Here is a 23,972-nt window from a genome sequence, read left to right as displayed (position 1 = left end):
GAATGTGTGCTTCTCTGCTTTTATGCTTTTGTGTCTCTGCTCAGTCTTCTCTAACGCCCAGTCGGTCGAGGCAGATAAACGTTCACACTAAGCCTGGTTCTGCTGGAGGTTTTCCTTTCCTGTTAAAGGGGAGTTTTCCTTTCCACTGTTGCTTCATGCATGATTGCTGCAAAGCAATCGACAATACAGACGACTGTCCTCTGTGGCCCTACGCTCAGGAGGAGTGAATGTTGCTTGTCAAGATTCAATGCAATCTGCTGGGTTTCTTTAGACTTTTTGACCAATCTCTCTGTAGAATATGACTTTGTAAAGTGCATTGAGATGAAATGTATCATGAATTGGTACTATATAAATAAAATTGCAATGAATTTAATTTAATTTTTCTAAATCACTGAATGCAGCATACCCAAGCTGTATCAACACCTGTCTGTGTATGGATTTTACCAAGATGAGTTAAGAAGACGTTAAAACTATTTTACAAATTAGTGAGTGGCTTAAAATAGAATCAGAAGCAGCACAAATATGTAAGAAGCAATACAAAAAAAATACACAGCACACTGAGTATATTGCAGTCATTTTGACTGCAAGAGACTTTCAGTGGACAACAGGAAGGCTGAACAGAGAACATTAAATTTGCTCTGCATTACCTCATTATGCTTTCATCCTCCATCTATCATGGAGAATGCTGGATTTGGAAATATTAGCAGCCATACGGAAATCTTAAAGTTGAGAAAAAGATCTACAATCTCAACTGATCCACACAGAGACCGCTGTTTTGTGATGCTAGTTGGGCTAATTGCTAAAGATGCTATGGACAGTTTAATACATGAACCTCTTGTTTTATTTCTTTGTTTTTAGAATATAAGAAAAACCCTGGATTCCAGCAGCTGCTCTCACACCGCAGTGCGGCTGGGTACCCTCTGCTGCAATGACAAAAGTTAGGCTAAAAATAAATATTCTAAAAGCCGTTCTTATCTCTTGTCATATTAAATTTCTTGAAATGAAATCTAAATCAGCTAAAATCAGCCTGTGAAAAAAATCTTAATCCTTTAAGTGATTAGAGGAAGGGCAAGAAGTGTAATAATGTTATTTATAGGAGTCAAAAAGTATTAAAACAAAACTATTTCCACAAATCGCTTAAAGTAATCAGAAAAAATTAGCTAGTCCAATACTAAGAACAACATTTTTTGCATGTCATCCTTTCTCTCTTGTTATCGGGTTACCACGGGCCATCAGCTGTGACTTCATACCAGCGGCATACCTGGCCGCGTGGCTCTGTGTCATCTGCTCCATGCGGCTGAAGGAGTCCCATTTCTTGTTCAGCCTGTCGCGCAGGAACGAGTGAAAGATATGCGTTTCTAATACCTGAGAACAACAACACACAAAGAAACACTGTCACAGGTCTGTGTGTGTGTGTGTTTGTACTAATGCGTACGTTTTACTTTTAACAAAGCGAGACCTTACTTTCTTGTAAAACAGCTGGTCCTCTGGCTCCTTCGTTCTGAGAAACTCCTCGCTGTTAAAAACTCTGTGTTCGTGGTTTAAAAAGTCCTGGACCCCTCTGGAAAAAAAAATAAAACCAAGGTGCCAGGAGAGAGTGAGATTTTCTGATATTTAACAATTCAGTTTAATATATTTACCCCTGAATGGAGCCTTTACCTGAAAATGTTGACCACTAATTCCAGAGCGATATTTTGTATCATGGAGTTGAGTTTTCTCTGCCAGCCTCTGCGTTGGGAACGAAGGGTGTTTACATCCGTGCCTGCTCCGAGGTGGCACAGCTCCAAATCGTAATGAAGCTGTAAGCACTCGGCCCTGGAGAACCCAAAACACATGGGAAGTTAGTCTTTTATGGCATAGATTTGAATGTATATCCACGATCAACTATTCTGGTTTAAAAAGCCTTTAGGAGGTATATTTAACCAAAACTTTAACTCTGATTGACATTTTGCTGCAGTTTAAAGATAAAATGCTTGTCACAAATCTATTTATAGTACAGCTTGTTGTTGTTTTTTTTGCAAAGAACAAGTATTTGTATTTTTTGGTATTCTTTCTGATCCATTGTATATATGAATTTCTCCATTGTGAGATCAATAAAGACTATCTTATCCATAATAATAGAACCCAGAACTACATGATGACAAAAACAGGGCCTATAAAATAACAGCTTTTGGAGCATGCAAGTAATTCAGTAGATATGCACTTTAAGTTCAGCAAAACAAAGCCGTGCCACCTTCTCTTTATAATATGCTTCAAACCTTTGGGTAAATAGTTTGTTTATATAGTTTCCAAATGGCCAGACAGTAGTTTAAAGATGCTATATTGAGAAAACATAATGGTAGCAGCACATTTGAATGAGCAGGTGTTACATTGTGAATACAACACATTTGTTAAAGTCCTTGTACCACTTAGAGTCTTCACTTGATTTATAGTGCCATTTCAAAAGAAATGTTTTTGCCAAATTACAACCAAATACTCTTTTGAGTTAGGTGTCTACCAGCTTTGCACACCTAGAGACCAAAACGTATGCCAACTGTATTTTATATAAACCATTTATTTATATATAAAGTTTATATCAAACTCAGTCAGTTGGAGGGAAAGCATCTACGAACACCTGGTCCCAAGTCTTGCCAAATATCGTCGAATGGATTTCGATCTGAACTTTGACTGAGCCATTCTAACACATGAATATGTATTCATCTAAGCCTTTACTATTACCTTTACTATTATAGTAATGACTGTATATTTAGGATTTTGTCTGTCTGGAAGGTGAACCTCCACCCTAGTCCATAGTGGAGCATCTAACAGCTTGCTTCCCCAGGATTTCCTTGTTCTGAGCCTGGTTTATGCTGGTTTCCGCATCTGCGAGGCGATATTAGGTCATTAGGACGAAAGGTTTCTGCTACGCACACCTAGGAAAATTCCTGACTATGTGGAAAAGTCCCGTGCGGAAAAAGATGGCGGACGAGCAAGCTCTCCTTCTGGCGGAGGTTCTTAAAAATATAGACATCTGCATGATTCGACCCAAAAAGATCACTGTGATCAACGAATTGTTAATAATTGCTGGACAGAAATCACTGTCACTCTTGGAAGAAGTTAAGAAGTTTTAAAATGAAGGGGCCAAAAGTTTGTTTTCTACTTCTAGGTGTAGTGGGGTGTTTTAAGCTTAGCGTAGGAGCGCAACACTGCCCTCTAATGTCTAGGAGAATAGTGCTACTTAGGAGGAAAGGCGGAAAGGCCGCACGGAGCATCAATGCTGCAGATGTTGTGTCTGCACGTCTGATTTCCGCGCAAAACGTACTCGCTTCAAGTATAAACCAGCTTTTAATCCCCTAACTAAGCAAAAGAAAAGCATCACCCCAGCATTATCCTGCCACCACCATGTGCCACTGTGGGGATGCCTTAGGGCCAGTGTTGGTCTTACACATTCCATGGTATAGAAAACATGTTTTTTTTTTGTTTAAGTGTAATGAATACTTTCACACAGCACTACATTTAATTAACTCTATATCCAAACATGTTTGGATTGGGGTTCGCGACGGCTACCTTGAAATAAAGCACTCGGCTACATCCTGAGGCATGGTAGGTAGGTCGTCGGTTTCACTCTGCGATGTCCGAATGCTGCCATCATCCACATTCACCAGGACGAGGTCCTCTGTCCCTTGCATCTAAAGATAAACACGAGCAAACACATAGCGCTGGTACAGCTGGAACAATTCAATGCACCACAGTGTAACAGAGAAGGGCTCAGTCTGCAGAAAAGAAAGCTTCTGTGCAAATAAGAGCTGAGCTTCAGTGAGACGATGAATAAAGATGAAGACAGCTGAGGATAAGCAGCCATTGTTGAACTCCATATGTGAGCTTACTGAGGACAAATCAAACACTATTTCGACTATAAACCTCCCATTTAACCATCAGATGTTTATTTGATGGCTGGAGACCAATAGCAGTTTGAATTTGTAGTTTTTCCTAATCAATTCCAATTGTTTAGAAAAAATACCGCTAAGCAAAAATTATCCACCAACGCCTAGAGAAAAAAAAAAAAGAAACACTGAACATTGAGCACATTGAACTGAGCCGGTGTTCTTACAGCAGCAATGTCATCAAAATGATTAGCATGACAGCCCATCAGGAAAGCGGTCGGCGCCATCAGGAAGTCCAACATTCCCCGGGCCAAGACAGGAACGTAAGGTTGTTGCCAGGACAGCGGCTAAGGCGGGAAGAGGAAGAAGAAAAAAGTAACGTTTTACACTTTTTCTTATCTAAAAAGGAACTGCTGCATTAAACACACGGTTTCCTCGACTAACATGCAGGTACAACAGCAGACTCTCTGCCACCAGGGTTAATCTGGCCCAGTCGGAGGAGAACAGGACAATCCTCTGCTCTTGGAGAAGGCCAGAGAGCACCTGCAAGACACGGCAGAGGGGGAAACTTAGAATAACATTTTCTTTTGCAGCTCTCCTGTTCTCTGGCGTGACGCGTCTGCGAGCTTCACTACCTGGAGCAGCGTCTTGTGAGAGAAACACAGAAGCGGAAGGTGAAGGTCGATGTCAATAATGGGGCTGTCCTGATCGTCCCTGGACGGGAGAACCACTTGAAGAGGCCGTAGGCTGAAGGACTGAAACACAGAACCGTGTTTTACTGTTGAGATCTATTCAAACGTGGGGTAAAAACGTAATTCGAAACAGAGAGGCATGACTATTTTCTGACCACATTCAGCTGTCCAGGAGGTGGTAAGGGAATAAGGGACAGCTTGGCTGAAAACTCCTTGATTGTCTCTTCGAGATCAGCTTGTCTTGCAGTCCGCAACTGCACCAGGAGACTGAGGATGTCGAAAAAGAAAAGTTATGAGCAGGAGCAACGAAAAAGAGATCCTCCGAGACGCCTCATTCAGAGTTTTGTGGCCGATTTCTGACTTCCAGTTTTGTAAAGCTTCGGGATTCCTACACATCTCTTAGTTCGAGTTCCAGACACACATTCCTAGATTTCTTACTTTATGTTTAAAATTCTACATAACATTCCACCATGAGTTGCTGGCTGCCTGGGCATCTTTTTTTTTCTGAACCTAAAAACCAGACTGATTGGAGTCACTTTTAGATATTCATGAGGCATGCAACGCAGCAGAGAATAAGGTCTGAGAAGTACTCTTCCAGATTTTGCTTTGTATTTCCATACTTAACCAGATGTGCAAAATAAGCACAAGATTTTCCCAGACTTTTAAAACCTCGTAGGAACCTCAAAGTTTCGCCCTGCTGATACAGATCTTCAGCCAATTCAGATTCCTTTCGGTGACCGATAAGTCAGTACGTTCGAAATGCGTTTTGTTTATCAAACGTTTTCTTGCAAAGGCAAATGACTTCATGTGTGTAAAAGAAGAAAACAAAACATGGACAGAGTTGGCCTGATCTTTTCGCATCTCATCCCTGCAATTGCCGACATCCACCCTCTTTGTATTAGACATAATTATTTTATGCAAAATCGTAATCAAGTAGTCCATGAACCAATGCATTTCCCAACGTAATGTGTTACCATGACAAGCAGTCTTTCAGGGCGTTGTAGTAGGGGAACTTAGAGATGATGCACACAGCAAAGGGAGCGTACAGACGAGACTTGGGCGCATTCCATCGACAGCCATTCTGTAAAGACCCCTCCTGAACGGACAGGTAGAAGACGACGATAAGAAACACAGCTCTGAATGGATCATATTTGTTGTTTTCGTGCTCAAACTGCACGTGTGTTTGTACCTGGACAGCTCTGTGGTACTGCACCACAACTCCATGGGTTCGATTGCCAAACAGGTCGGTAAAAACCAGAAAGTGATAAGCGTCGTCTTTCTGCTCGCTGGCTAGCTCAAGACCACCTAAAAAAAAAAAAAGAAAAGAAATTAAGACAGCAAGGTTGACAATTCAAAAATTTAAGATGCAGTTTTGCAGAGATCTTTAAATAAAAAACATTTATTGAACAAAGCTGGTGCGCAATCATAACTGCATGGGGTTGCAAGAGTAGGAAGGCGGTGCAAGGTTGTGCATAAGCCATATTTGGATGGGTAATAAAACATTTGACAGCAAAGCAAACAAAATACTGCTTCTAAATTAGTTTGTTAACAGCATGTTAAATGGATGGTAAATGGACTGAATTTACAGAGCTCTTTCTAGTCATGCAGACCACCGATAGCCTCGTGAGACCATCCTGATCTCGCGAGCTTTCAAGGTTTCACTCGCAGATCAGTCTGGATACTCTCCGTTGAAGAAAATTTGGAGCCGTTCACCAAACGAACGTCCAATCAGCGTTGGCTTTGAGGCGGGTTGAGGTGTGACGCAACGGGAAGCGCGACAGTTCAGTCTAAACAACATGGCGGCTTCAGCCGATGAAACTAGCGTTAGCGTGGCTATCGAGCAAGTTTTATCGGAATTACAGAGTATTTCTTTGCTGAGCTAACGAGCCTTTACCTGCAGCAGCAAGAGTAGCTTGGCTTGTGGTTGTGTTTTCGTCATCGCTCTGTTACGAGCGACGACGAATCTGATTGGTTCATTTGGCCCGTCTATCACCAACATAGGCCAATCAGCTAACCAGTATTTTCGCCCCTTCCCAAAATTACTTCAACGGAAGGTTTCCAGATGGATATGCGGAGCAAATCTATCTGGCGGAGTCAGGTAAGACCACCGATACATCGGTAGGTAACATGGGGTTAAGTGCCCAGGAGTGCATCGAAATACAACGGGGGGAAACTGGAATTTAACCCACAACCTTAAAGGGCATAAGCTGCCTTGACTAAAAACCATACCGGGGAAACAGAGCTGAGGCAAAGCGATGAGGTCCAGATCTTTTGGAACACTGATTGCCGGCGATGTTTCGACACGGGTGCCTGAATCTTCATTAGAACCCCTTTCTGCAGCACGATCTGGCCGTTTCTGCAAAAAAAGAAAAAGACGATTGTGTCACACGTTTGTTTTTTTTCCCACTCTTCTCTTTTCAAAAAAAATTAGAAACCGAAGCAGACCTTCTTAATGAAACTTCTTCTCCGCTGCACGTGGCTGAAAGCAGGACCGATCACGTTCACGTTAGCCTCTTTGGAGACAAACGGTGGCGCGTGGACCTGCAGTACCTCAGGATCCAGCAGGGGGAGATCATTTGACCTAATGTGCTGTGGGGGTGAGCGAATCGTATTATTCAAAGATATACGATAAAAATTAGTCGCCCTTTTATTATAATCAGAGACATTGCTGAATATTTTCTCAAAAGTTCTGAGCACTAATGTGTACTAATTTCTCTACCTATAATGTATTTGCCTTGATTTTAAAAGAAATTAGCCAACTATAGCTTTTATCTACAGTTGTCCTAAAAACAGGGTTATATTAAATTGCGGTTGTGCTAGAAATAACCGCAAATACTGTGCTTTCTTGCAATAAAATCTGGCTTCCAGCAAAGCAGTCCTACACATTTCCATGACACTAGAATCCATGTATTTTATTTATGACAACTTAGCACTTAAAGACGTTTTGTTTCGACTTTCATCTTGGATTTAAAAAAAAAAATGTATGTATCTGTAATTTAAATGTATCTGGTATAATTTAGTCAGCATCTGTCGGTTAAGATTTGCATGTTTTGGCTTTAAATGCCAAATGTAGCATCTCAGTCTGTCTTTGTGCATACATACTTGGTGCAGCTCTCGAAGCTTATCGCTGGGAGCGCCTACCACAACACAGGCCTCCAGGAGCCCAAACGGGAGCTCCGCCATCCCCTCGAAGTTCACACACTGCCAGAAATACATGAACACAGGACATTTTCGATCAGCTAGCATTAATATAGCTAATTATATAATATTTTGCCTCATTTGAATACTGATAGCCCTCCTGGAAAATCTGCATAGTAAAAGTTATCAGTTAAAAAAAAAGATGAACAGAGTTAAAGTTGCAGGTAAATCTTAAAATATCCTGCTTTATATTTTTTATTATATAGTAATGTTTTTATGCAAAGTTTTACTGGTAAAATCTGACATCACTGAACAGAGGAATTTGTTGGAACGGTCCACCACTTAATTCATTGATTACAAAAACTGAAAAAAAGGTTTCCCCATCAAGAGATTTACATAACACAAAACAACAGCTGGACTGATCATCTTTGCAAAACATAACACGAGTCTATTAAAAACTACCGGCAGCATTCTGTCTCATGAATCACGTGACACATCATATCCACAGAGCAGATGTGTCAGGTTTGGGCGCTGGTGAACAAAAACCACATTTATCACCAGAGGAATCGAAACCCCAAAGACGACCAAATTACCATAACTGAACCCCTTTCTGGATGTATTTTTACATCCCTGTGTACTGAAACCCATTGAGATGAACTTTTAGATTTAAAGTCATTGGTAGCATACAGTACCCTTCACAGTTATCGGCACCCCTTGTGAACGACATGGAAAAACAGTTAAAGGCAGTTTTGCTGGTAATCCTTTTGAAGAACCCCTGTTTGCCGATACGTCAGCAACACTCCAACCGTGTTAAATCTTATGCCTGCTTCACATGGCAGGATTTTAAAATTGTCGGCCGATTTTCCAAAATCCGAGGGACACCACAAGCAACGTTTAAAAAAAAAAAAAAAAAAAAAATCAGAGATGTAACAGGTTTGCTTGTACAGTGTGTGGTGTGCAGTCAGGCGGAATCACAACGCACCACAAACACCAACAGGAGCCTTCAGATATCAGACAGGAACTCTTGCAAATCTTCTCAAGATCAAACGTGAGTTCAGAGTAAATAAACATGGAAGAACAATGGCGATAGTTTGTGGAGTAATTTTAATAGAGACAAAAAACAAAAGAAAGGGTGTTGGTTAAAGGAGTTGAGACAACGCGACCGTGGGCCTCTATGTTTGCTGCACTGTGATATGGAGGCGAGTTGTGGTTTTTAACCCTCGGGATTTCTCTCACCTCGCTTTCTGATTGGCTACATGTCACAGCTTGTTTGTCCTCAGGGAATACCACACATGCTAGTATAAAGCTAGACAACACCAGATGTTGAATATCCCCAATTTGAGGTTGGAGCAGTCCCGGTGTCCTTCAAAACAGACAAGATCACTCTTAAACCACACAGGGCAGAAATATCTCTTAAGGTTATCTTAAGAGCCTTCCTATAGCCTTCCTTCCTGAACTATAACCCATAAACTCTGCACAACATTCGTATATTTGCACATTTCGCATCATTGCATCTCCATCTAGCATTACAAGTGCTGCTGAACTCTCAGTGTTTAAATTCTGTACATACAAATGTTTTTTTTTTTTTTTGTTTGTTATACTCACCTGTACACTGTGACTTTCTCCTGCATTGTTTCCATTTCAATTGTTTTACTTTTAAATCAGTGCTGCACATTATACTGTATTTTAAATCTACGGTAAATTACAAGCTGTATTCTTGCACAAATGCCTTTGCACAATCAATTTCTGCACATACAAATGGTTTTAAAAATACTCACCTGTACACTGTGACTTCTCTTGCATTGTCTACATTTAAATTGTTTATTTTTAAATCACTGCTGCACCTCATACTGTAAATTCAATTCTTACTGCAATTTTCCAAGCTGTATGCAACGAAATTTCGTTATAATTGGGGCATGTCGAAAAGGGAAGATGGGGGCAAAAATCGGGTTAATTACCCAGCCTTTCTGAACGCGGCATAGATCTCTGGCTCCTCTCTTATGCTCTTCTCTCCTCTCAACACTCCATATACGTATTTTGTATAGGATTTAGGGCTGGGGACTGAGATGGCTATGGATGGTTGATTTTGTTACCGTGGAACCGTTACAATCAATGGTTTTGTTATTATCCTTCTTAAAAGACTCAAGCATGGGCTTTTTTTTCTCTGTTTTCTGGTAAAGGCCAACAGATTCTTGCATAAAATGTCCTGATATTTCAAAGAATTAGTGATGTCTAACAGGCCCAGAGAATGACAGAACCTCCACCATACCCAACACAGGGAATAATGTCCTTTTCTCACATTTTCATCCTTTGTTTGACACCAAACCTACCTGAAGTCGCCAAAAGGCTCAACTTTTGCCTCGTCTGATGAAGGCACAACGTCCCAGTTGAAATTATGTAAGGGTTTGGTGAACTCCACATGTTTATGTTTGTTATGGTTGAAAAGGAAAGGCTTTTCCTGGCATCACTCTCAAACAACTAGCCTGCATCTAGCTAGTGTCTAATAGTTGTGTAGGAGACTTGGTGATTCCCAAGTTCTCTGGCAGAACTTTTTTTTTTTTTTTTACATCCATTACTATCCTCCTTACTATCCTCCTGTGGCAAGATAAGTATGAATCATTTCCAAGCCTTCTCTGCCACAGTTCCAGATATTCTCCATCCATGTATCCATTGTCTATACCCATTTACCCTCACAAGGTTGTGAGGGGGTGGTGCCCATCTCATTGGACGAGTGGCTAGGTTGCAAGTACGGTACATGGTACTGAGGTTATTCCTTCTTCTTTTTTTTTCCAATTATTACTCTGACTGTACGAGTGTAGCTCAAAAAAAAAATACTAAAACATGGTGAAAAAGCTTACAATATTTTGTCACATAAATATATATACATAAATATATATTCATTACTCATTGTGTAAAATGTTTCAAGTTTTTATTTCTTGTAATTGTGGTGATTACAGCTTAAAGATAGAGAAAATTCAGGTTCTCCAAATAGAATTCGATCAATAAAGGGATTTTTTAAAATCTGTTCTGCTGAGGTGTGCTGGAGGCCCAGGTTGCTTTAATAGCAGCCTTATGGTCATCTGCACTGTTGGGTCTGGTGTCTCTCCCTTTGGTCTTGGCAAAACTTCATAGATTCTCTGTTGGATTCAGGTCTGGCCAGTTTGCTGGCCAACCAAGCGCAGCAGCACCAAGGTCACTGAAGCAGCTTTTGGTACCTTTGGCAGTATAGACAGATGATACGTCCTGCTGGAAAATGAAATCTCCAAAAAGCTTGTCAGCAGAAGGAGGCATGAAGTGCTCTAAAGTTTCCTGGTAGAAGGCTGTTGTGACCGTGGACTTCAGAAAACCCAGTGGACCAACACCAGGAGATGACATGGCACACCAAACCATCACTGACCACAAGAATTTCACACTGGACTTCAAGAAAAATGGATTCTGCGCCTCTCCACTCGTCCTCCAGACTCTGGGACCTTCGTTTCACAATGAAATGCTAACTTTACTTTTATCTGAAAAGTGGACTTTGGACCACCGAGCAACAGTCCACTTCTTTTCCTTAGTGGAATACAGTATCTAACTTTTTCACAATATTCAAATTTTCTGAGACACTTAACTTTGGCTGTCATTATTTATAAGCCATAATCATAAAAATCGTGATAAAGGCTTGACATATTTCACTCTGTGTGTCACTTTCTGAAATGATTGCCAAAAAATTTTGTTCACTGTATTGAAAGTCTTTGAACTGTACTCGTAGGCATGAGCAAGTTTGGGCCATCTTCCTCTCACCTGTTCCTGCTCAACACGTCTACCTTACTTCAGATGGAGGTAATTGTGTATTTCCCATTTTGAAGCTAAGAGAAGGGTCTCTGTGTCAGATTATTTTTATGCCTCAGCACAACACGAAGGAATGGATTAGTGATTAAAAGTTTCTAGAGACTCTAGCCAACTGGGTAAATGCTTCAGGAACCGCTCCACCAAGACTGAGACACAGAGAAAATGTTTTTACTCACAGTCTCCTGTGTCTAAAGATGCATTTTCTTCTTCCATCAACTTAACTGTTAAATAAAAGACCTATTTTTATTGAGTGCTGATTATTTCACCCCTTTGCCGTTTTGTACCGTCACAGCTTGGGTCGTTTCTAACCCGACTTTTTCAGGTACTGGCTGGTGAGATCACGATGTTTCATCCCGACCATACATCAATTCATAGGGGGACTTTCTTTGATAAGTAATCTTCTATATTTTCCTCAGGTTACTGGAAGGACATCTTGTTATATGACTCACAAAAAATTATGTAACAGCAGGAAGTCACTCAGGGTAACTTTAGTTTTGAATGGAGTCATAATCTGCCGTGCTTGAGAAAAGTCAATGGTCTCAAACAGGGATCAGAACCACAGTTGATGGAAATGGGGTGCAACATAAAGTTTTCAGGTGATAAGATATTATTTCAATATAATATAGCTGGAAATTTAACATTTTCCTATCATTGTTCACAATATCTTACAAAAATACTCAAATACAATGAAAACTAGATTGACAATGTGATTTAAAGTAATTGTGCTTTCTTTACAGGTATGAAACGAAAGTAGGACAGGAAAATTGGTAACGTGTTGGTACAAAATACGGGTATGAACGGGTAAAAGAGCAAACTGACCTGGAGGCGTATTGGTCATTTAGTGGATCAATGATACTTTATTTCTAAAAAGTCTGAATAACACACTTCACTATTATGATGCTATGAAAGTATTATTGCTCCGCTGTCTAAAATGTTTGTTTTAATTCTGCTATAATCACCCTTACTCTTACATTTTTATTAAATTTCTTTATATTTATCGTCAGCAGATGTGAGATTTTGTCCTCTTCAAATGTCTGTTTTAAAAAAAAAATGCTTGTTTTATGCTGAACCTCAGTGCAAGCGACAAACAAAAACCAAGAACCAATTTAAGGCAATTAAGTACAAATTACAAAAATGCTACAGTTACATTATTCTCCAGGAATTGACAGAGGAATGCCACTAACTGTGAAGTGATTATTTCTTAATCTTTTTTTTCTCCCAGAAAGATGGATTTTTCAAAAACGTTCAGTGTGAGATTGAGCTAATGCAGTGAAGTAGAGACAAAGACGTGTGGAAGACGCTGTACTCAAACACAGAAGGACAACATATCCTGCAAGCCTATCGGTATGAGGCAGATCCAGCAGCGAACATCTGACTTGCATTAGTTGCAACGAAAGGGTGAATCCAGGGAACTCAATACATTAGCTTTCCCTTCCTTTTTATAAATTTTCCTTTGGTCCGACCAATCATCCAAATCTTTCAGGTTTCTATTTTGGTTTCCAGTTGTCTTTTCCCCCAAAGCTAATCGTTTAATTTACATTCTTATTTCTTCATACCCATTTCTTCACCTTTGTCATGCATTCCTTCTTTCGGGTCATTCTGGGCTCTGACTAACAAGTCTGCTGCATCATGGAAAAGAAACATTACTTAAGCCATTTATAACCCTGAAAAGCCCTCATTAGGTGAACTTTGCAATGGTGGCCTCGGTTATACACACGAATCAAGAAATGCACTACACGTGTAAAGGAAATTTCCTGCTGGAAAACTGAACTGAAATATTTTTTACACAAAAGGCAAATGTTGAACGATAAAGTTAAGGAAAAGCATTAAAATTAACACGCATTATTCGCAAGAAACGTGCTGAAGCTCAGAGCAGACAACACCAAATAAAAAAAGATTTTAAACCCTTGGAACTTGAACTTGCTGTTCACCAATGTGAGGCACCAATGTAAGGAACAAGTTCGGCCTCATATCAGGACGGCCTTGACGTAGCTAGGAGCAATAATAAATATATAATGGATTTTCTTTAATGCACATTTAAAACAAAAAAAAAGAATCCCCCCCTCTGATTTTTATTCACAGGCTAAGTTTATCTGTTTTATCTCAAGAAAACTCTCTACAATTCTCTACAATTAGGATCACACATTTTAATTTTTAAAATAATAATTTTCGGGAATTAAACACAAACTTGATCTAAATTAAAACTGGAAACATGTCGAGGCATTCATTCTCTTGCACGTTTATAGTAAACACGTCCAACTCTGACCATCCTGTATCCGTGTAAGGAACCACTTAAAAGCTTAATAAGCAAAAACCTGACACACAGGAAGAAGGTGAGCTCTTAAAATAAGTGACATGCCCCTTTAATAGGGACCAGACAAGCCTTGCATAATGTTTACGGGTTAATGAGGGAAAACAAGCTTTATGACCTGTGCTGGTGACCAAAAATAAAAGGCAAGCAGCAGGAAATAGGACTGATTTTATGTCTGTTTTATTATTTTTTTAAATAGTTATATTTATTGTCCCCATAGTTTGCACAACTCGTGTTTTTTATATATATATATACAAGCTGAAACTGTCTCTCTAGCTTGACAAACAGATGTCTTCATTAGCAAATCGTATGCGACCCATGACAGGAATAGAGAAAGAAACGAGTTAAGACTCACCAAACCAGGTTAAAATCTGAGACTGACCTTGTGTTACTCGATCATTCCCACTGGTTTCGGTTCGGATGGTTGGTTCGCTTGTTAGCACAGCTCCAGTTCGCGGTCATAAAGCCGTTCAAACAAAACCCCTGAAACTTTACTGTACGCCGTGATTCTTAATCTTTCAGACACGCTCACCAGTTTGCCGCTGGTTTGTCAAACAGATTTCGCAACGATCCAACTTTCCTGCTGCGCTCCACCTGTCAAAATAAAAGCTTCGGGTCCAACCGAACGACCACAGAGAGAGATGTGTTGAAAATGTTGGAAATGTCGCCACCTACCGCATTTCTGGGTACTGCATGTCTTTATTTAAGAAAATTCAAACTTACATCATATGCGCCTTTGCCTGTTCATGATTATCTTGACTTTCATTTGTTCATTGGACTAACCACAAAAAAGAGGAAGAATGAGACTCGAGCTGTTTCTGCTTCCAGATATGTAAAAATTTTCTTTTTTTTCTGCCATTGAACTGTTAACTCCTCTACTTCCTCAGCTCAAATGCTGCAATTGTAATTTTTGACCAATCTTAGGTCCTGTCAATATTACTATTCTCGTGTGATTAAAATATTCTCTCCACTGCCCTTCCTGTGAAAAAAATAAAAATAAAAAATTGTACAGCAGAGATTTTACCTACTATGGGTCCTGCTGTAGTCTTAAGGTAGAATGTTGCCCACAATATCCACTAGAGCAGAGTTCCCAAAGTGGGGGTCGAGAACCCCCACCTGGGTGTCATAGGATACCATGTGGGGGTCAGGAGATGATCCAAAATGTGATCCTGACTTTACAGAGTCAGGAATATATTTTTTAATATAGAAAATGTATGCCTTGGAGCGTGGAAAATGTTTCTCAAAACTTTACGACTATTCAACATCAGAAAACATCCAAGACTTTTCTCGCAAACATCTGTAATTGATTTTTTTTCCCTTTGTTTTGTGGAAAATGTATCCTCCATGGCCAGTAATGTATTTTCTTTATCAACAATTTTTATTCATTTTTTGGTGCAAACTACTTAAATTTCGCACCAAATTAAATTTTAGGTGTACAAGAATAAAGAACTCTACTAAAATAAACAAAGGGTGTATTGGATTAATTTTAATGGTTTAAAAATATTAAGGGTCTCATATTATGAAAAAGGGGTAATATATTTGCAGTTGGTGCTTGGCTGTATTTCCGGATGAGTGAATGCTGATTGTCAAGACTTGATGCAATCTGCTGAGTTTCATTAGATAAGAAACGTTTTGACCAATCTCTCTGTAGGATTTGATTGTATTTGACTTTGTAAATTGCACTGAGATGACATGTGTTGCGAATTGGTGCTATATAGATAAAATTGATTTGAATTATCTGTCTACTCTTTAGAGATGTCATGAAGTCAGGTTAAATCCAGAAAACAAATTTCATTGGACTGTATGTTGCAGTGACAATAAAGATTGTTTCTAATTACAGTCCAGTTTGTATTGATTCATTGCAATCAGATTAAAGTTTGTCCACAGAGTCACCTGCAGACCAACCAAGTGACCCCACTCCTCCAAACAATGTGGGGTGCTTCAATGCTCCTCATTCTTTTTCTACTTGTCTAAGTAAAAAAATGAAACCAAAACTCTTAATCCTGATTTATAATGTACTTTAGAATCAGAGATAATCTTTCCAAAGGGTAAGTCCAAATATCTGTGATTACATCAACTCGCCACCAGATGTCGCCGTAGACCCATCTGATGAAGAAGACTTCGCGGGTTATTGTGATCACGGCAAAGAGGTAACTGGCACTGAAAACGTTTTGGACTAACAGGTTTTGGGGAAAAAAAAGTTAAAATTCCTTATAAAGAATTGAACGTGCAAGTCAATATACTCAGAAATAACTAAATATTAAAAAGGCCCAAATTTTACTCTTTGTTTGTAAATTTAGTTTAAATGTTACTTTACAAGTATTGGCTGCTGTGTATATTAAAAAGTGCTATCATTTACCTAATTGTTTCATAACAGCAAAGTTTCTTTTGAACCATTATGGGAAAGATTGCGTTAATGTGAAATCAATGACTTGCCAAAGATTAAACAAGCTCTGTGTCAACATGTTAATTATTGAAGAAAGTATTTAAACGGCTGAACTAATGTCCCCTTTTCTGGTATCACAAGCAATTGTAGCACTTTTAATTTCAGTATATTCATGATATCATCAATTATGTCTTTGTATTATCTCACCTACATTAAGAACTGAAAAAAATCTTTAGAACTCAAAGAATCCATACATTTTGTTACGAATAATATTTGGAGAATTGTGTTGCATTCCATTTACAGTCGGAACTCGGAAATCCCAGCTTCTGATCAGAAAAATCAACAGTAACTGCCGATATAGTTGGACTTTTCCCACGGAAAGTTGGCTTAACCCACAGGTGTCAAACTCAAGGCCCGCAGGCCGAATCCGGCCCATCAAGGTAAATTATCCGGCCCTTAAGAACCAAAAAAAAGCCTATCATGTGATAGAGGTAAATATCATTTTAAAGTGTATAAAGTGGCTAAAACTGTGCCTCCTGTAAGTGTAACTCACCCCAATATCAACTTTTCTTGCAGATAAACTGTATAAACTGGGCCTAAGGTTGCTATTTTTATGTTATTGTAAATTTTTTATACTTCTATGTGAACTGGAATGAAATTATGAAATGAAATGTTTCGTCTATACACGTGCAACCGGCCCTATTAATGACTTCATGATGCCATAGTAGCCCCATATAGAAATGAGTTTGACACCCCACATTCCCAGCTCCTATTTTCGATTTCCGAGGCAAGTGGAATGCGACATTATTCCCCTTGTTTCAATCTAAGGCAGTAATATTATTGTTATTAATTCTTTTTTTATATACAGATAGTCTCAATTACCCTCAGGTTCTCATTTACAAGAGTGTGTTTTCACAAACATAGTAAAGGTTTCGTGAATCCCGTATAATCCCTTGCTCAGTGTAGCAATTCTGTTGAGGTTTGACCAGAACAGAACAGATACAGGCCCAACGGCATGAAAAGCCTGTAAAGCAGTCTTTAATTTATTGAGAGCTGGAAAGATGGAGATTAGTTTCAGCTTCATTCGCCCCCGAAAGTGTACACAAATACTTTTTTTTATTACAGTCTCTACATAGCAAAAAATGTTCAGGGCTCAACTGACATAACATTTAAACTGAGACCTAGGCTACGTTCACACTGCAGCCTGAAGTGACCCAATTCCGATTTTTTTGCCCATATGCGACCTGTATCTGATCTTTTTATGACAGTCTGAACAACACAGATCTGATTTTTTCAAATGCGACCCAGGCCACTTGGATATGTGCTCCTGAATCCGATACGTATCTGATCTTTTCAAATGCGACCTGTGTCTGTACGGCCGGGTCGCATTTATCCGACCTGTACGTCACCGATACTCGACATCGTCACTATCCTGCGTCCTGCTATGCAGAAGCGGGAAAAAAGACGACAGACATAGCGGATTACAATGAGGAGAGCAGTCAATGGAGGGAAAAGTCCGGTTAGAAAATAAATCAATGACTGCAAAATGCGCGCCAGCATTATAATCCATGTTTACTTTCGCAAACACTGAGGACGCTTGCTACGTGTGACCTCATCGCGTCCTCAAGTGCGCATGCGGGAGACTTAGGTTGAATGTATTCAGTTCACACAGGAAATCACAAACAAGTCGCATATATTTGGAAATTTGAACGAGCACGCAAAAAAAATCGGAATTGAGCATTAAGACCTGCAGTGTGAACGTAGCCCTAGTGACTTTTTGTTGTGCTTCCCCCAAAAAAGGATGGCACCCTGGGTGGTGGACCATATAGTGTCCAAACAACTCTTGGATTTGTTGACAAAATACAGTTTCATAGGCTTATTCTTTTGTTCCTCCCATTTTAAATCATTCTATTATTCGGATCTTGTGAAAACTTTTTTCTAAGCTACCTTTCCTCTAGACTAAAAAAAAAAAAAAAAAAAAAAAGCAGTGGTAGGATTTGAAATGTTTGAGGTATGAACACATCCATTCATTCATGTTAGTCTGTGCCTGAGGCCAGGCTTTTCCTCCCTCCCTCCCTCCGTGAATGTGTGTGTGTGTGTGGCAGCCATGTTGGAATGCTGGATGAGGGGGGAAGCAGGAACAGGCTACGACAGAGAGAGAGAGAGAGAGAGAGAGAGAGAGAGAGAGAGTGGGGGGAAGAAGCGGAGACAGACAGGAGCTCTGGAACTCTGGGACAACTCTCAGCTCTCCAACCCCGAAATAACGGACTGCTAAGCGGCTGTAGACCGCTTCTTCCCACCGGCGAGCCGCTCACAAACCTCCGGGAGGAGACCTGGAAGGAGTCAACGTAAGTGATGTTACGTTTGCGGGACTGTTTTCAACTGCTAAACGAAATGACGGGATGCGGCTCGTCCTGGCTCCTGCTTGCGTTTCCTCTGTTTTAAAAAAAAAAAAAAAAAAGTCCAAATTCACTATTTCACTCCATTTTATTTGGGGAACGATGAGCTGGGCTGTCTGGTTTTCTCATTAGTGATTGTAAAGAGTTGAAAAGGTGAGCCCCGCCGCCACTAAACTCGTCGCCAGTGGAGTGGGAAGTTCAGAGTAAATAAGAGCTGCGGATTAACCTACATTTAGCTGGAAAATCGCCCTCAAGTTGTGGTTTAGTCTCTTGTCTTTCTGACTCGTAGCTGTTTGGTTACCTTGAAAATCCCCCAGAAACAAACTGAACTTGGTGAACTTTCCAACACGAAGGAGCTTTTCGGTTTTTATTCCCCCCAAGTTTACTATCTGTTTCTTTGCATTTTGTTAAAGTTGTTTCCAGCCGATCCGAGTTCCAGAAATTAAAATTAATATAATACTCCACTGTCTTTAGATGATTCTCTCTACTTTTCTTTTTTTTTTCTCAAACCATACGTTAAAGTCACTAGTTGGACATGTACGGAAAATCAACCAATTTCTTAATCAACCATATTTGTTCCCCTCCAAGATCAGATTGATTTTACAAGTTTGGTGCAACATTAAAACAACATTAAAACAAGGCAAAATCTACCCTCCAAAATAAGATTCAATGTGGCACACGCCTCTGATGACATCACATAAGGCAAACCCCTGTTTGTTTGCATTTGTAATAAAATTAACTTGTATTCTGTAGGCTTAAGTTAGTCAGGAGTTGGTATGAGGTTCTAGCAGTGTCATAATCTTGGGTAGAGAAAACACAGTTTTATATATTTGTGTTTTTTTACACAAAAAGAGTAAGAGTAACCATAATCTATTTTGTTTTTTATTTAAAACAGAATAGCAAAAACAATACCTGCTACGTCGAAAAATAATAAAAAATATTGAAGATAATATTTTTGACGATTTTACCGAAGCAATTTTTTTGTACTTACAGTGGAACTGAACCTGAAGCAAAAGCATAACATAAGTTATTCGTATTAAATATATATGTATATATAAGTATGTGTATATGTATGTATATATATATATATATATATTTAAATATATAAAATGCAAAATATTTCAGCACATGACTTTCTCAGTACTTGATAGTTTTAGAACATAACATAAAAGTATATGTCATTTGACATTTTAAAAGTTTTAAGCCCCCCCGAACATGAGAAAATCCTCGTTATTCGTGCTGTAGCGCACATATTCCCTAGTTACTGGGGGGAAATAGGGAGTACCGATATGGCGGCTGGTGGCTTCAAAGCGACTCGTTCTAACAGTGGGCGATTAGCACTCCAGTGTATAATATAGCTCAGTGGTTATAAGCCTGGCAGGCCGCCTTGGTGTTTGAGAGCAACATAAGCTAGCTGTTGTTAGCATGGCGCACACAATGGTACCCGGTTAATGGGCAGCCTTCCACGTGCTTCCACTTTTATAGCCCACAGCAGCAGAGCTACTGTCTTCAGTTTTTCTGGGTGACGTCACAACATCTTTTGAACCGAAAGCAATACTGATTCAAAATGCAATGCGAGACACTCATTAAACCTTCGTAGGGCGCCACACTGACGGTGTTAGATATTTGAACAAATATGCAGTAATTTGTCAAAATAATGACCAGGATATGTAAGCAGGACTATAGGACATCCATTTTAACAGTTTATTATTAAAATAAATTTGGGGTGAGTTACCCTTTAAGCAATACGATTTTGATTTCCATTAAAAATATGAATTTATTATGTTTACTTGCATCTTATTTTTTAATTAAGTGGGTAATTGAAACCTCTGCAGAATGTGGCATTTTTTTGTTCGATTAATCAAAACTACCAATAGAATACTCAATTACTAAAATAATTATTAGCCGCAGCCCTAAAGTCCACCGCAGTGCAGTTGTATAAATAGATAGAAATATAGCCACACGTATTCCAGTTCAGTCCCGGTTGTTATACAGTACAGACTGGGGCTCGGCTTGTCGGTAGCGCCGGGCTGTTCTGCAGTCACTCTTGTGTTGTTGTGATCAGGAGGGATCTGGTGTCTTTGCGTCTTAAATCTGGAAATATTCGCTCTAAACCTCAGGTGTGGACAAAGACTTTCATTCTAGGTTGATCTTGTTGCATGGGACTGGTTTCAGGTTGACAACCTTGATGTAATGTTAGGTAAATCAAAACAGTTTTAAAGGCGTTAATTTAGGAAGTCAGAACTTTTCTCTTCATTTGGCTCTTTGGGTTGATTTAACAGGTATTTCAATGTATCGATCTCAGTGAAATTACACCCTGATAGTTATTGACACTTCCTTGAACAATAACAGCTCTTTTACAATAGAGATCGGCAGCATACAGTTAATGAAACATTTACAACACATAATCACATCAAACATAGACATAAAGTCTAATATTTACAAGAACAGCAACAAAAAAGGGCTAAAAATAAAGCTATAAACCCAAATAAAACTATTGCGCTTGTGCAGCAATGGGATCCATCATGGCTTTAGGTACATTCAGACAATGTTCCTTGAAGTTGGAGCAGAATGGCTAAAATCTTTCTCCCCCCTTTCTCTTCTGACCTAAGGAAAAGTAAAGTTTAAAAACTCCTGAGACCGGAAATTGTCGGCCCCCTTATTTAAAATGAAAAGATGATAAATAAGGTGCCGTCATTTTAACAACAGCCTTGCAAATCAAGAAATAACAGTGGCCAAGGCGGCGCACATAGCGCTTTTACTTTGGCATATAAGACACAGTGATGAGAATCCAGCATGTGAAGGTGTTGAGCAGAGGCGTTCATGTATAATACATCACCATAATAATCAATAGTCCGAAGAGAGGTTGCCTCCACCTATTTCGGCTTCACCTGAAAAGAAATACAAGATATTGTGCGTCGTCTTCAGAGCTCGTCTCGTGTCGTACGATGTCGAAACGTCCAGCGCGGGCGATCGATTAGAGAATAATTTTAGAGGCGACGTGTTCTGCTCTGCGTATTCTCAAGTGTCAAAGAGGTTCTCTGTTTGCCTCTGCTTCATAGTCTGCATGCAAGAAAATGCTAATGAACCGCAGCGTCCCGAGGCCACCGGGGCTTCGGATTTAACAGCGTACAACTTCGAGCGGTGCCTCGTATTTCCATATCTGGAGAGCTGCTTTGTATACTTATGCGGCCCATGATCCAGAATACGAATTGTTTTGATTCAGCCTAATCTCCTATCTGAATATATATGCTCTGACTGAGGGCTTCTAAAGATATATAAACCAAGGAGGAGTCAGGAAGGAGTTCCTGCTGGTGTTCTTTAGAAAACACGTCTCTGTCAAGTCCCGTCAGGTACAAAAGGAAATCCGTTCTGCTATTAATAAAAATCTAGTTTCCTGCACATTTACAGAAGAAATGGGTCTAAACCGATGTATCGTCCAACACATTTTGAAGCCAAAGTAGAGCGTAGGGGTGTGCGTATCGACTCAAATGTCAATAATCGATTCGATTTCGATTCTCAAGATGTAGAATCGATTCTTTTGGATTCGATTTCAAATTGGATTGCGGGTAATAAAAACATTTTCTATCTGTATCATAAGGTGATGGTAGTTCATGCCGGTTGTGAGGACCAAACACGCTCCCCTGGTTTCACAAACATGCTGAGGGGGCAGAATAACCAAACAGAACCAGGGTAGAAAACAGAGCATGCTAGAAATATCTCCAAGCTGCTGTTTGGACACCAACCTGGTGCATTATTAAAAATATGGCATTCAAAAAAAAAATCTCCTGGAGTGTACTGCGAGCCAGAAATGTCGGCTCACGCCTTCTGAGTTTGTGGCTGAAAAACGCATTTTTGGTTTTCAAATCAATCTTTAGGAACCGAAGAATCGGAAAAATCTATTTCTTTTTTTTTCTTTTTTCTGCAAAATTACTTTTTTTTTATCCTGTAAAGTTACTCTACTATCCTGCAAAGTTACTTTATATCCTGCAAAGCTACTGTATTTATCCTGCAAAGCTACTTCATTTATCCTGCAAAGTTATTTTATTATCCTGCAAAGTTACTTTATTATCCTGCAAAGCTACTTTATTCTGGAATCCACTGCAATTCACTGAAATTCTTGCATTCTGTATGCAAATGAAATTTCGTTCTGTACACACACTGTGCATACAAAATGACAATAAAGTTTGTCTAAGTCTAAGTCTTTTTTTTTAACGAAGTCCTGGTAGAGTGCAGTAATGTTTACTAATTAGTTGTCTTTGCTGTTATCACAGAGCTGCAGTTGCAAAAAAAGTCTGTAGGCGCAAAGGAAAGCGCTTAGCGTGCATTTGTGTGCACAGTTTCACCTTTCCTAATTCAATCCTTCCTGTGGCAGGTCCACAGCAGGCCAACGCAGGCGTGGCTTGTTGGTCTCTGTGTGTGTGTGTGCTTATATCTCTCTGCATATGTGTGTATAAATTGCAGAGCAGTGCAGCAGGCCTGTATTTATAGAAACACTTGACTACACTCAGATCCTGCAGGGGCAGTCCACTACCCCTGCAGAGCAAGATGGGGGCTGTGTTTTTTCGTCTGCCCCCGGCTCTTTATGTGCGTTGAAGGTCTCCTGTGCACGGTCCCTGGCTGAGTTTTGTCTACAGGGAGCAAACGGAAAACCCTCTAGGAAAAGGTAAGGCAGTCTTGTGTTGCGAGTTTGCAGGACACGGTGACTCACATTGACTCGTAACAAAGTGATAGCACTCACTGCAGTCACATACTCTCTGCAGAGGCATGTAGACATCCCCGCACAAAGTGTGCGTCTGTGTCATGAGGATTTCATGAAGCAATTTGACTTGGGAGAGAAGCACAACTCTGGACTTGTTTCGTTGCAGTTTGAGTGTTTTCCAGGCAAACTGGGTGGTTGTTTTTATTATTTTTATTTTTTTTTTCCTTTTTACCCTCAGCTGTTTTTCTCAGTTCTCGCCAAAATGTAAGATTGCTTTTGGCACATTCAGATTGCGAAGGTAGGGGTGGTGGAAATAAAAAAAAAAAAACATGAATGAACTGTAGATCTGTGCAACTGGTGCTGTTTGTTTTGGAGGCTTGACTAATGCGGCCTGTTTGTTTAGTCATATTTATGTACAGTAGCAGATTGAGCGTTTTAACACACGCATCTGTTCATTTTCAAATGCTTACCTGACATTACTGAGGGAAAAGAAGTGTGGAGCACGCCAGCATTTCTCAGTAAAAACATTTCTATTCAGGAATCACAGAAAATGAGTTTGGAACTCATGAACTGGTACAAAAAAAGCAATAGAACCGCTAGGAAACGGTGTTTTAAAATGCTACCTATGCCCCTGTCGTTGCAAATTAATA

The 23,972-nt window shown here is 39.7% G+C and overlaps 2 protein-coding genes across 4 annotated transcripts in view; one reads left to right on the top strand and one right to left on the bottom strand.

The window, feature by feature from the left end:
- dennd3a (DENN/MADD domain containing 3a) overlaps nucleotides 1–14,407 on the bottom strand; it is a 48,091-nt gene extending 33,684 nt beyond the window's left edge. The window contains exons 1-14 of the mRNA XM_036145249.1: nucleotides 14,218–14,407; nucleotides 7,658–7,756; nucleotides 7,001–7,144; nucleotides 6,785–6,911; nucleotides 5,745–5,860; nucleotides 5,530–5,651; nucleotides 4,711–4,822; nucleotides 4,499–4,618; nucleotides 4,308–4,406; nucleotides 4,091–4,210; nucleotides 3,547–3,668; nucleotides 1,660–1,815; nucleotides 1,465–1,561; nucleotides 1,262–1,365 (exon numbers count right to left, since the gene is read on the bottom strand). Coding sequence (XP_036001142.1) covers nucleotides 1,262–1,365; nucleotides 1,465–1,561; nucleotides 1,660–1,815; nucleotides 3,547–3,668; nucleotides 4,091–4,210; nucleotides 4,308–4,406; nucleotides 4,499–4,618; nucleotides 4,711–4,822; nucleotides 5,530–5,651; nucleotides 5,745–5,860; nucleotides 6,785–6,911; nucleotides 7,001–7,144; nucleotides 7,658–7,738 — 1,520 coding nt within the window. The 5' untranslated portion in view covers nucleotides 7,739–7,756; nucleotides 14,218–14,407. The remainder of the gene's footprint in view (nucleotides 1–1,261; nucleotides 1,366–1,464; nucleotides 1,562–1,659; nucleotides 1,816–3,546; nucleotides 3,669–4,090; nucleotides 4,211–4,307; nucleotides 4,407–4,498; nucleotides 4,619–4,710; nucleotides 4,823–5,529; nucleotides 5,652–5,744; nucleotides 5,861–6,784; nucleotides 6,912–7,000; nucleotides 7,145–7,657; nucleotides 7,757–14,217) is intronic.
- A 3,969-nt stretch (nucleotides 14,408–18,376) lies between these two features.
- The window catches only part of ptk2aa (protein tyrosine kinase 2aa), a 99,414-nt gene continuing 93,818 nt past the window's right edge, over nucleotides 18,377–23,972 (top strand). For 2 of the 3 annotated variants that reach the window (XM_036145244.1, XM_036145243.1), the window contains exon 1: nucleotides 18,377–18,569. The gene's annotated coding sequence lies outside the window, so the exon portion shown is untranslated. Of the gene's footprint in view, nucleotides 18,570–23,268; nucleotides 23,287–23,972 lie in introns of those variants that run through there. The other variant, XM_036145245.1, reaches the window with a different exon arrangement.

This window comes from Fundulus heteroclitus, chromosome 13 (assembly GCF_011125445.2).
Source record: "Fundulus heteroclitus isolate FHET01 chromosome 13, MU-UCD_Fhet_4.1, whole genome shotgun sequence".
In the NCBI taxonomy this organism is placed as follows: Eukaryota; Metazoa; Chordata; class Actinopteri; order Cyprinodontiformes; family Fundulidae; genus Fundulus; species Fundulus heteroclitus.
The sequence above is the reverse complement of the archived record's forward strand: the minus strand, read 5'-3'. Positions and strand labels throughout refer to the sequence as shown.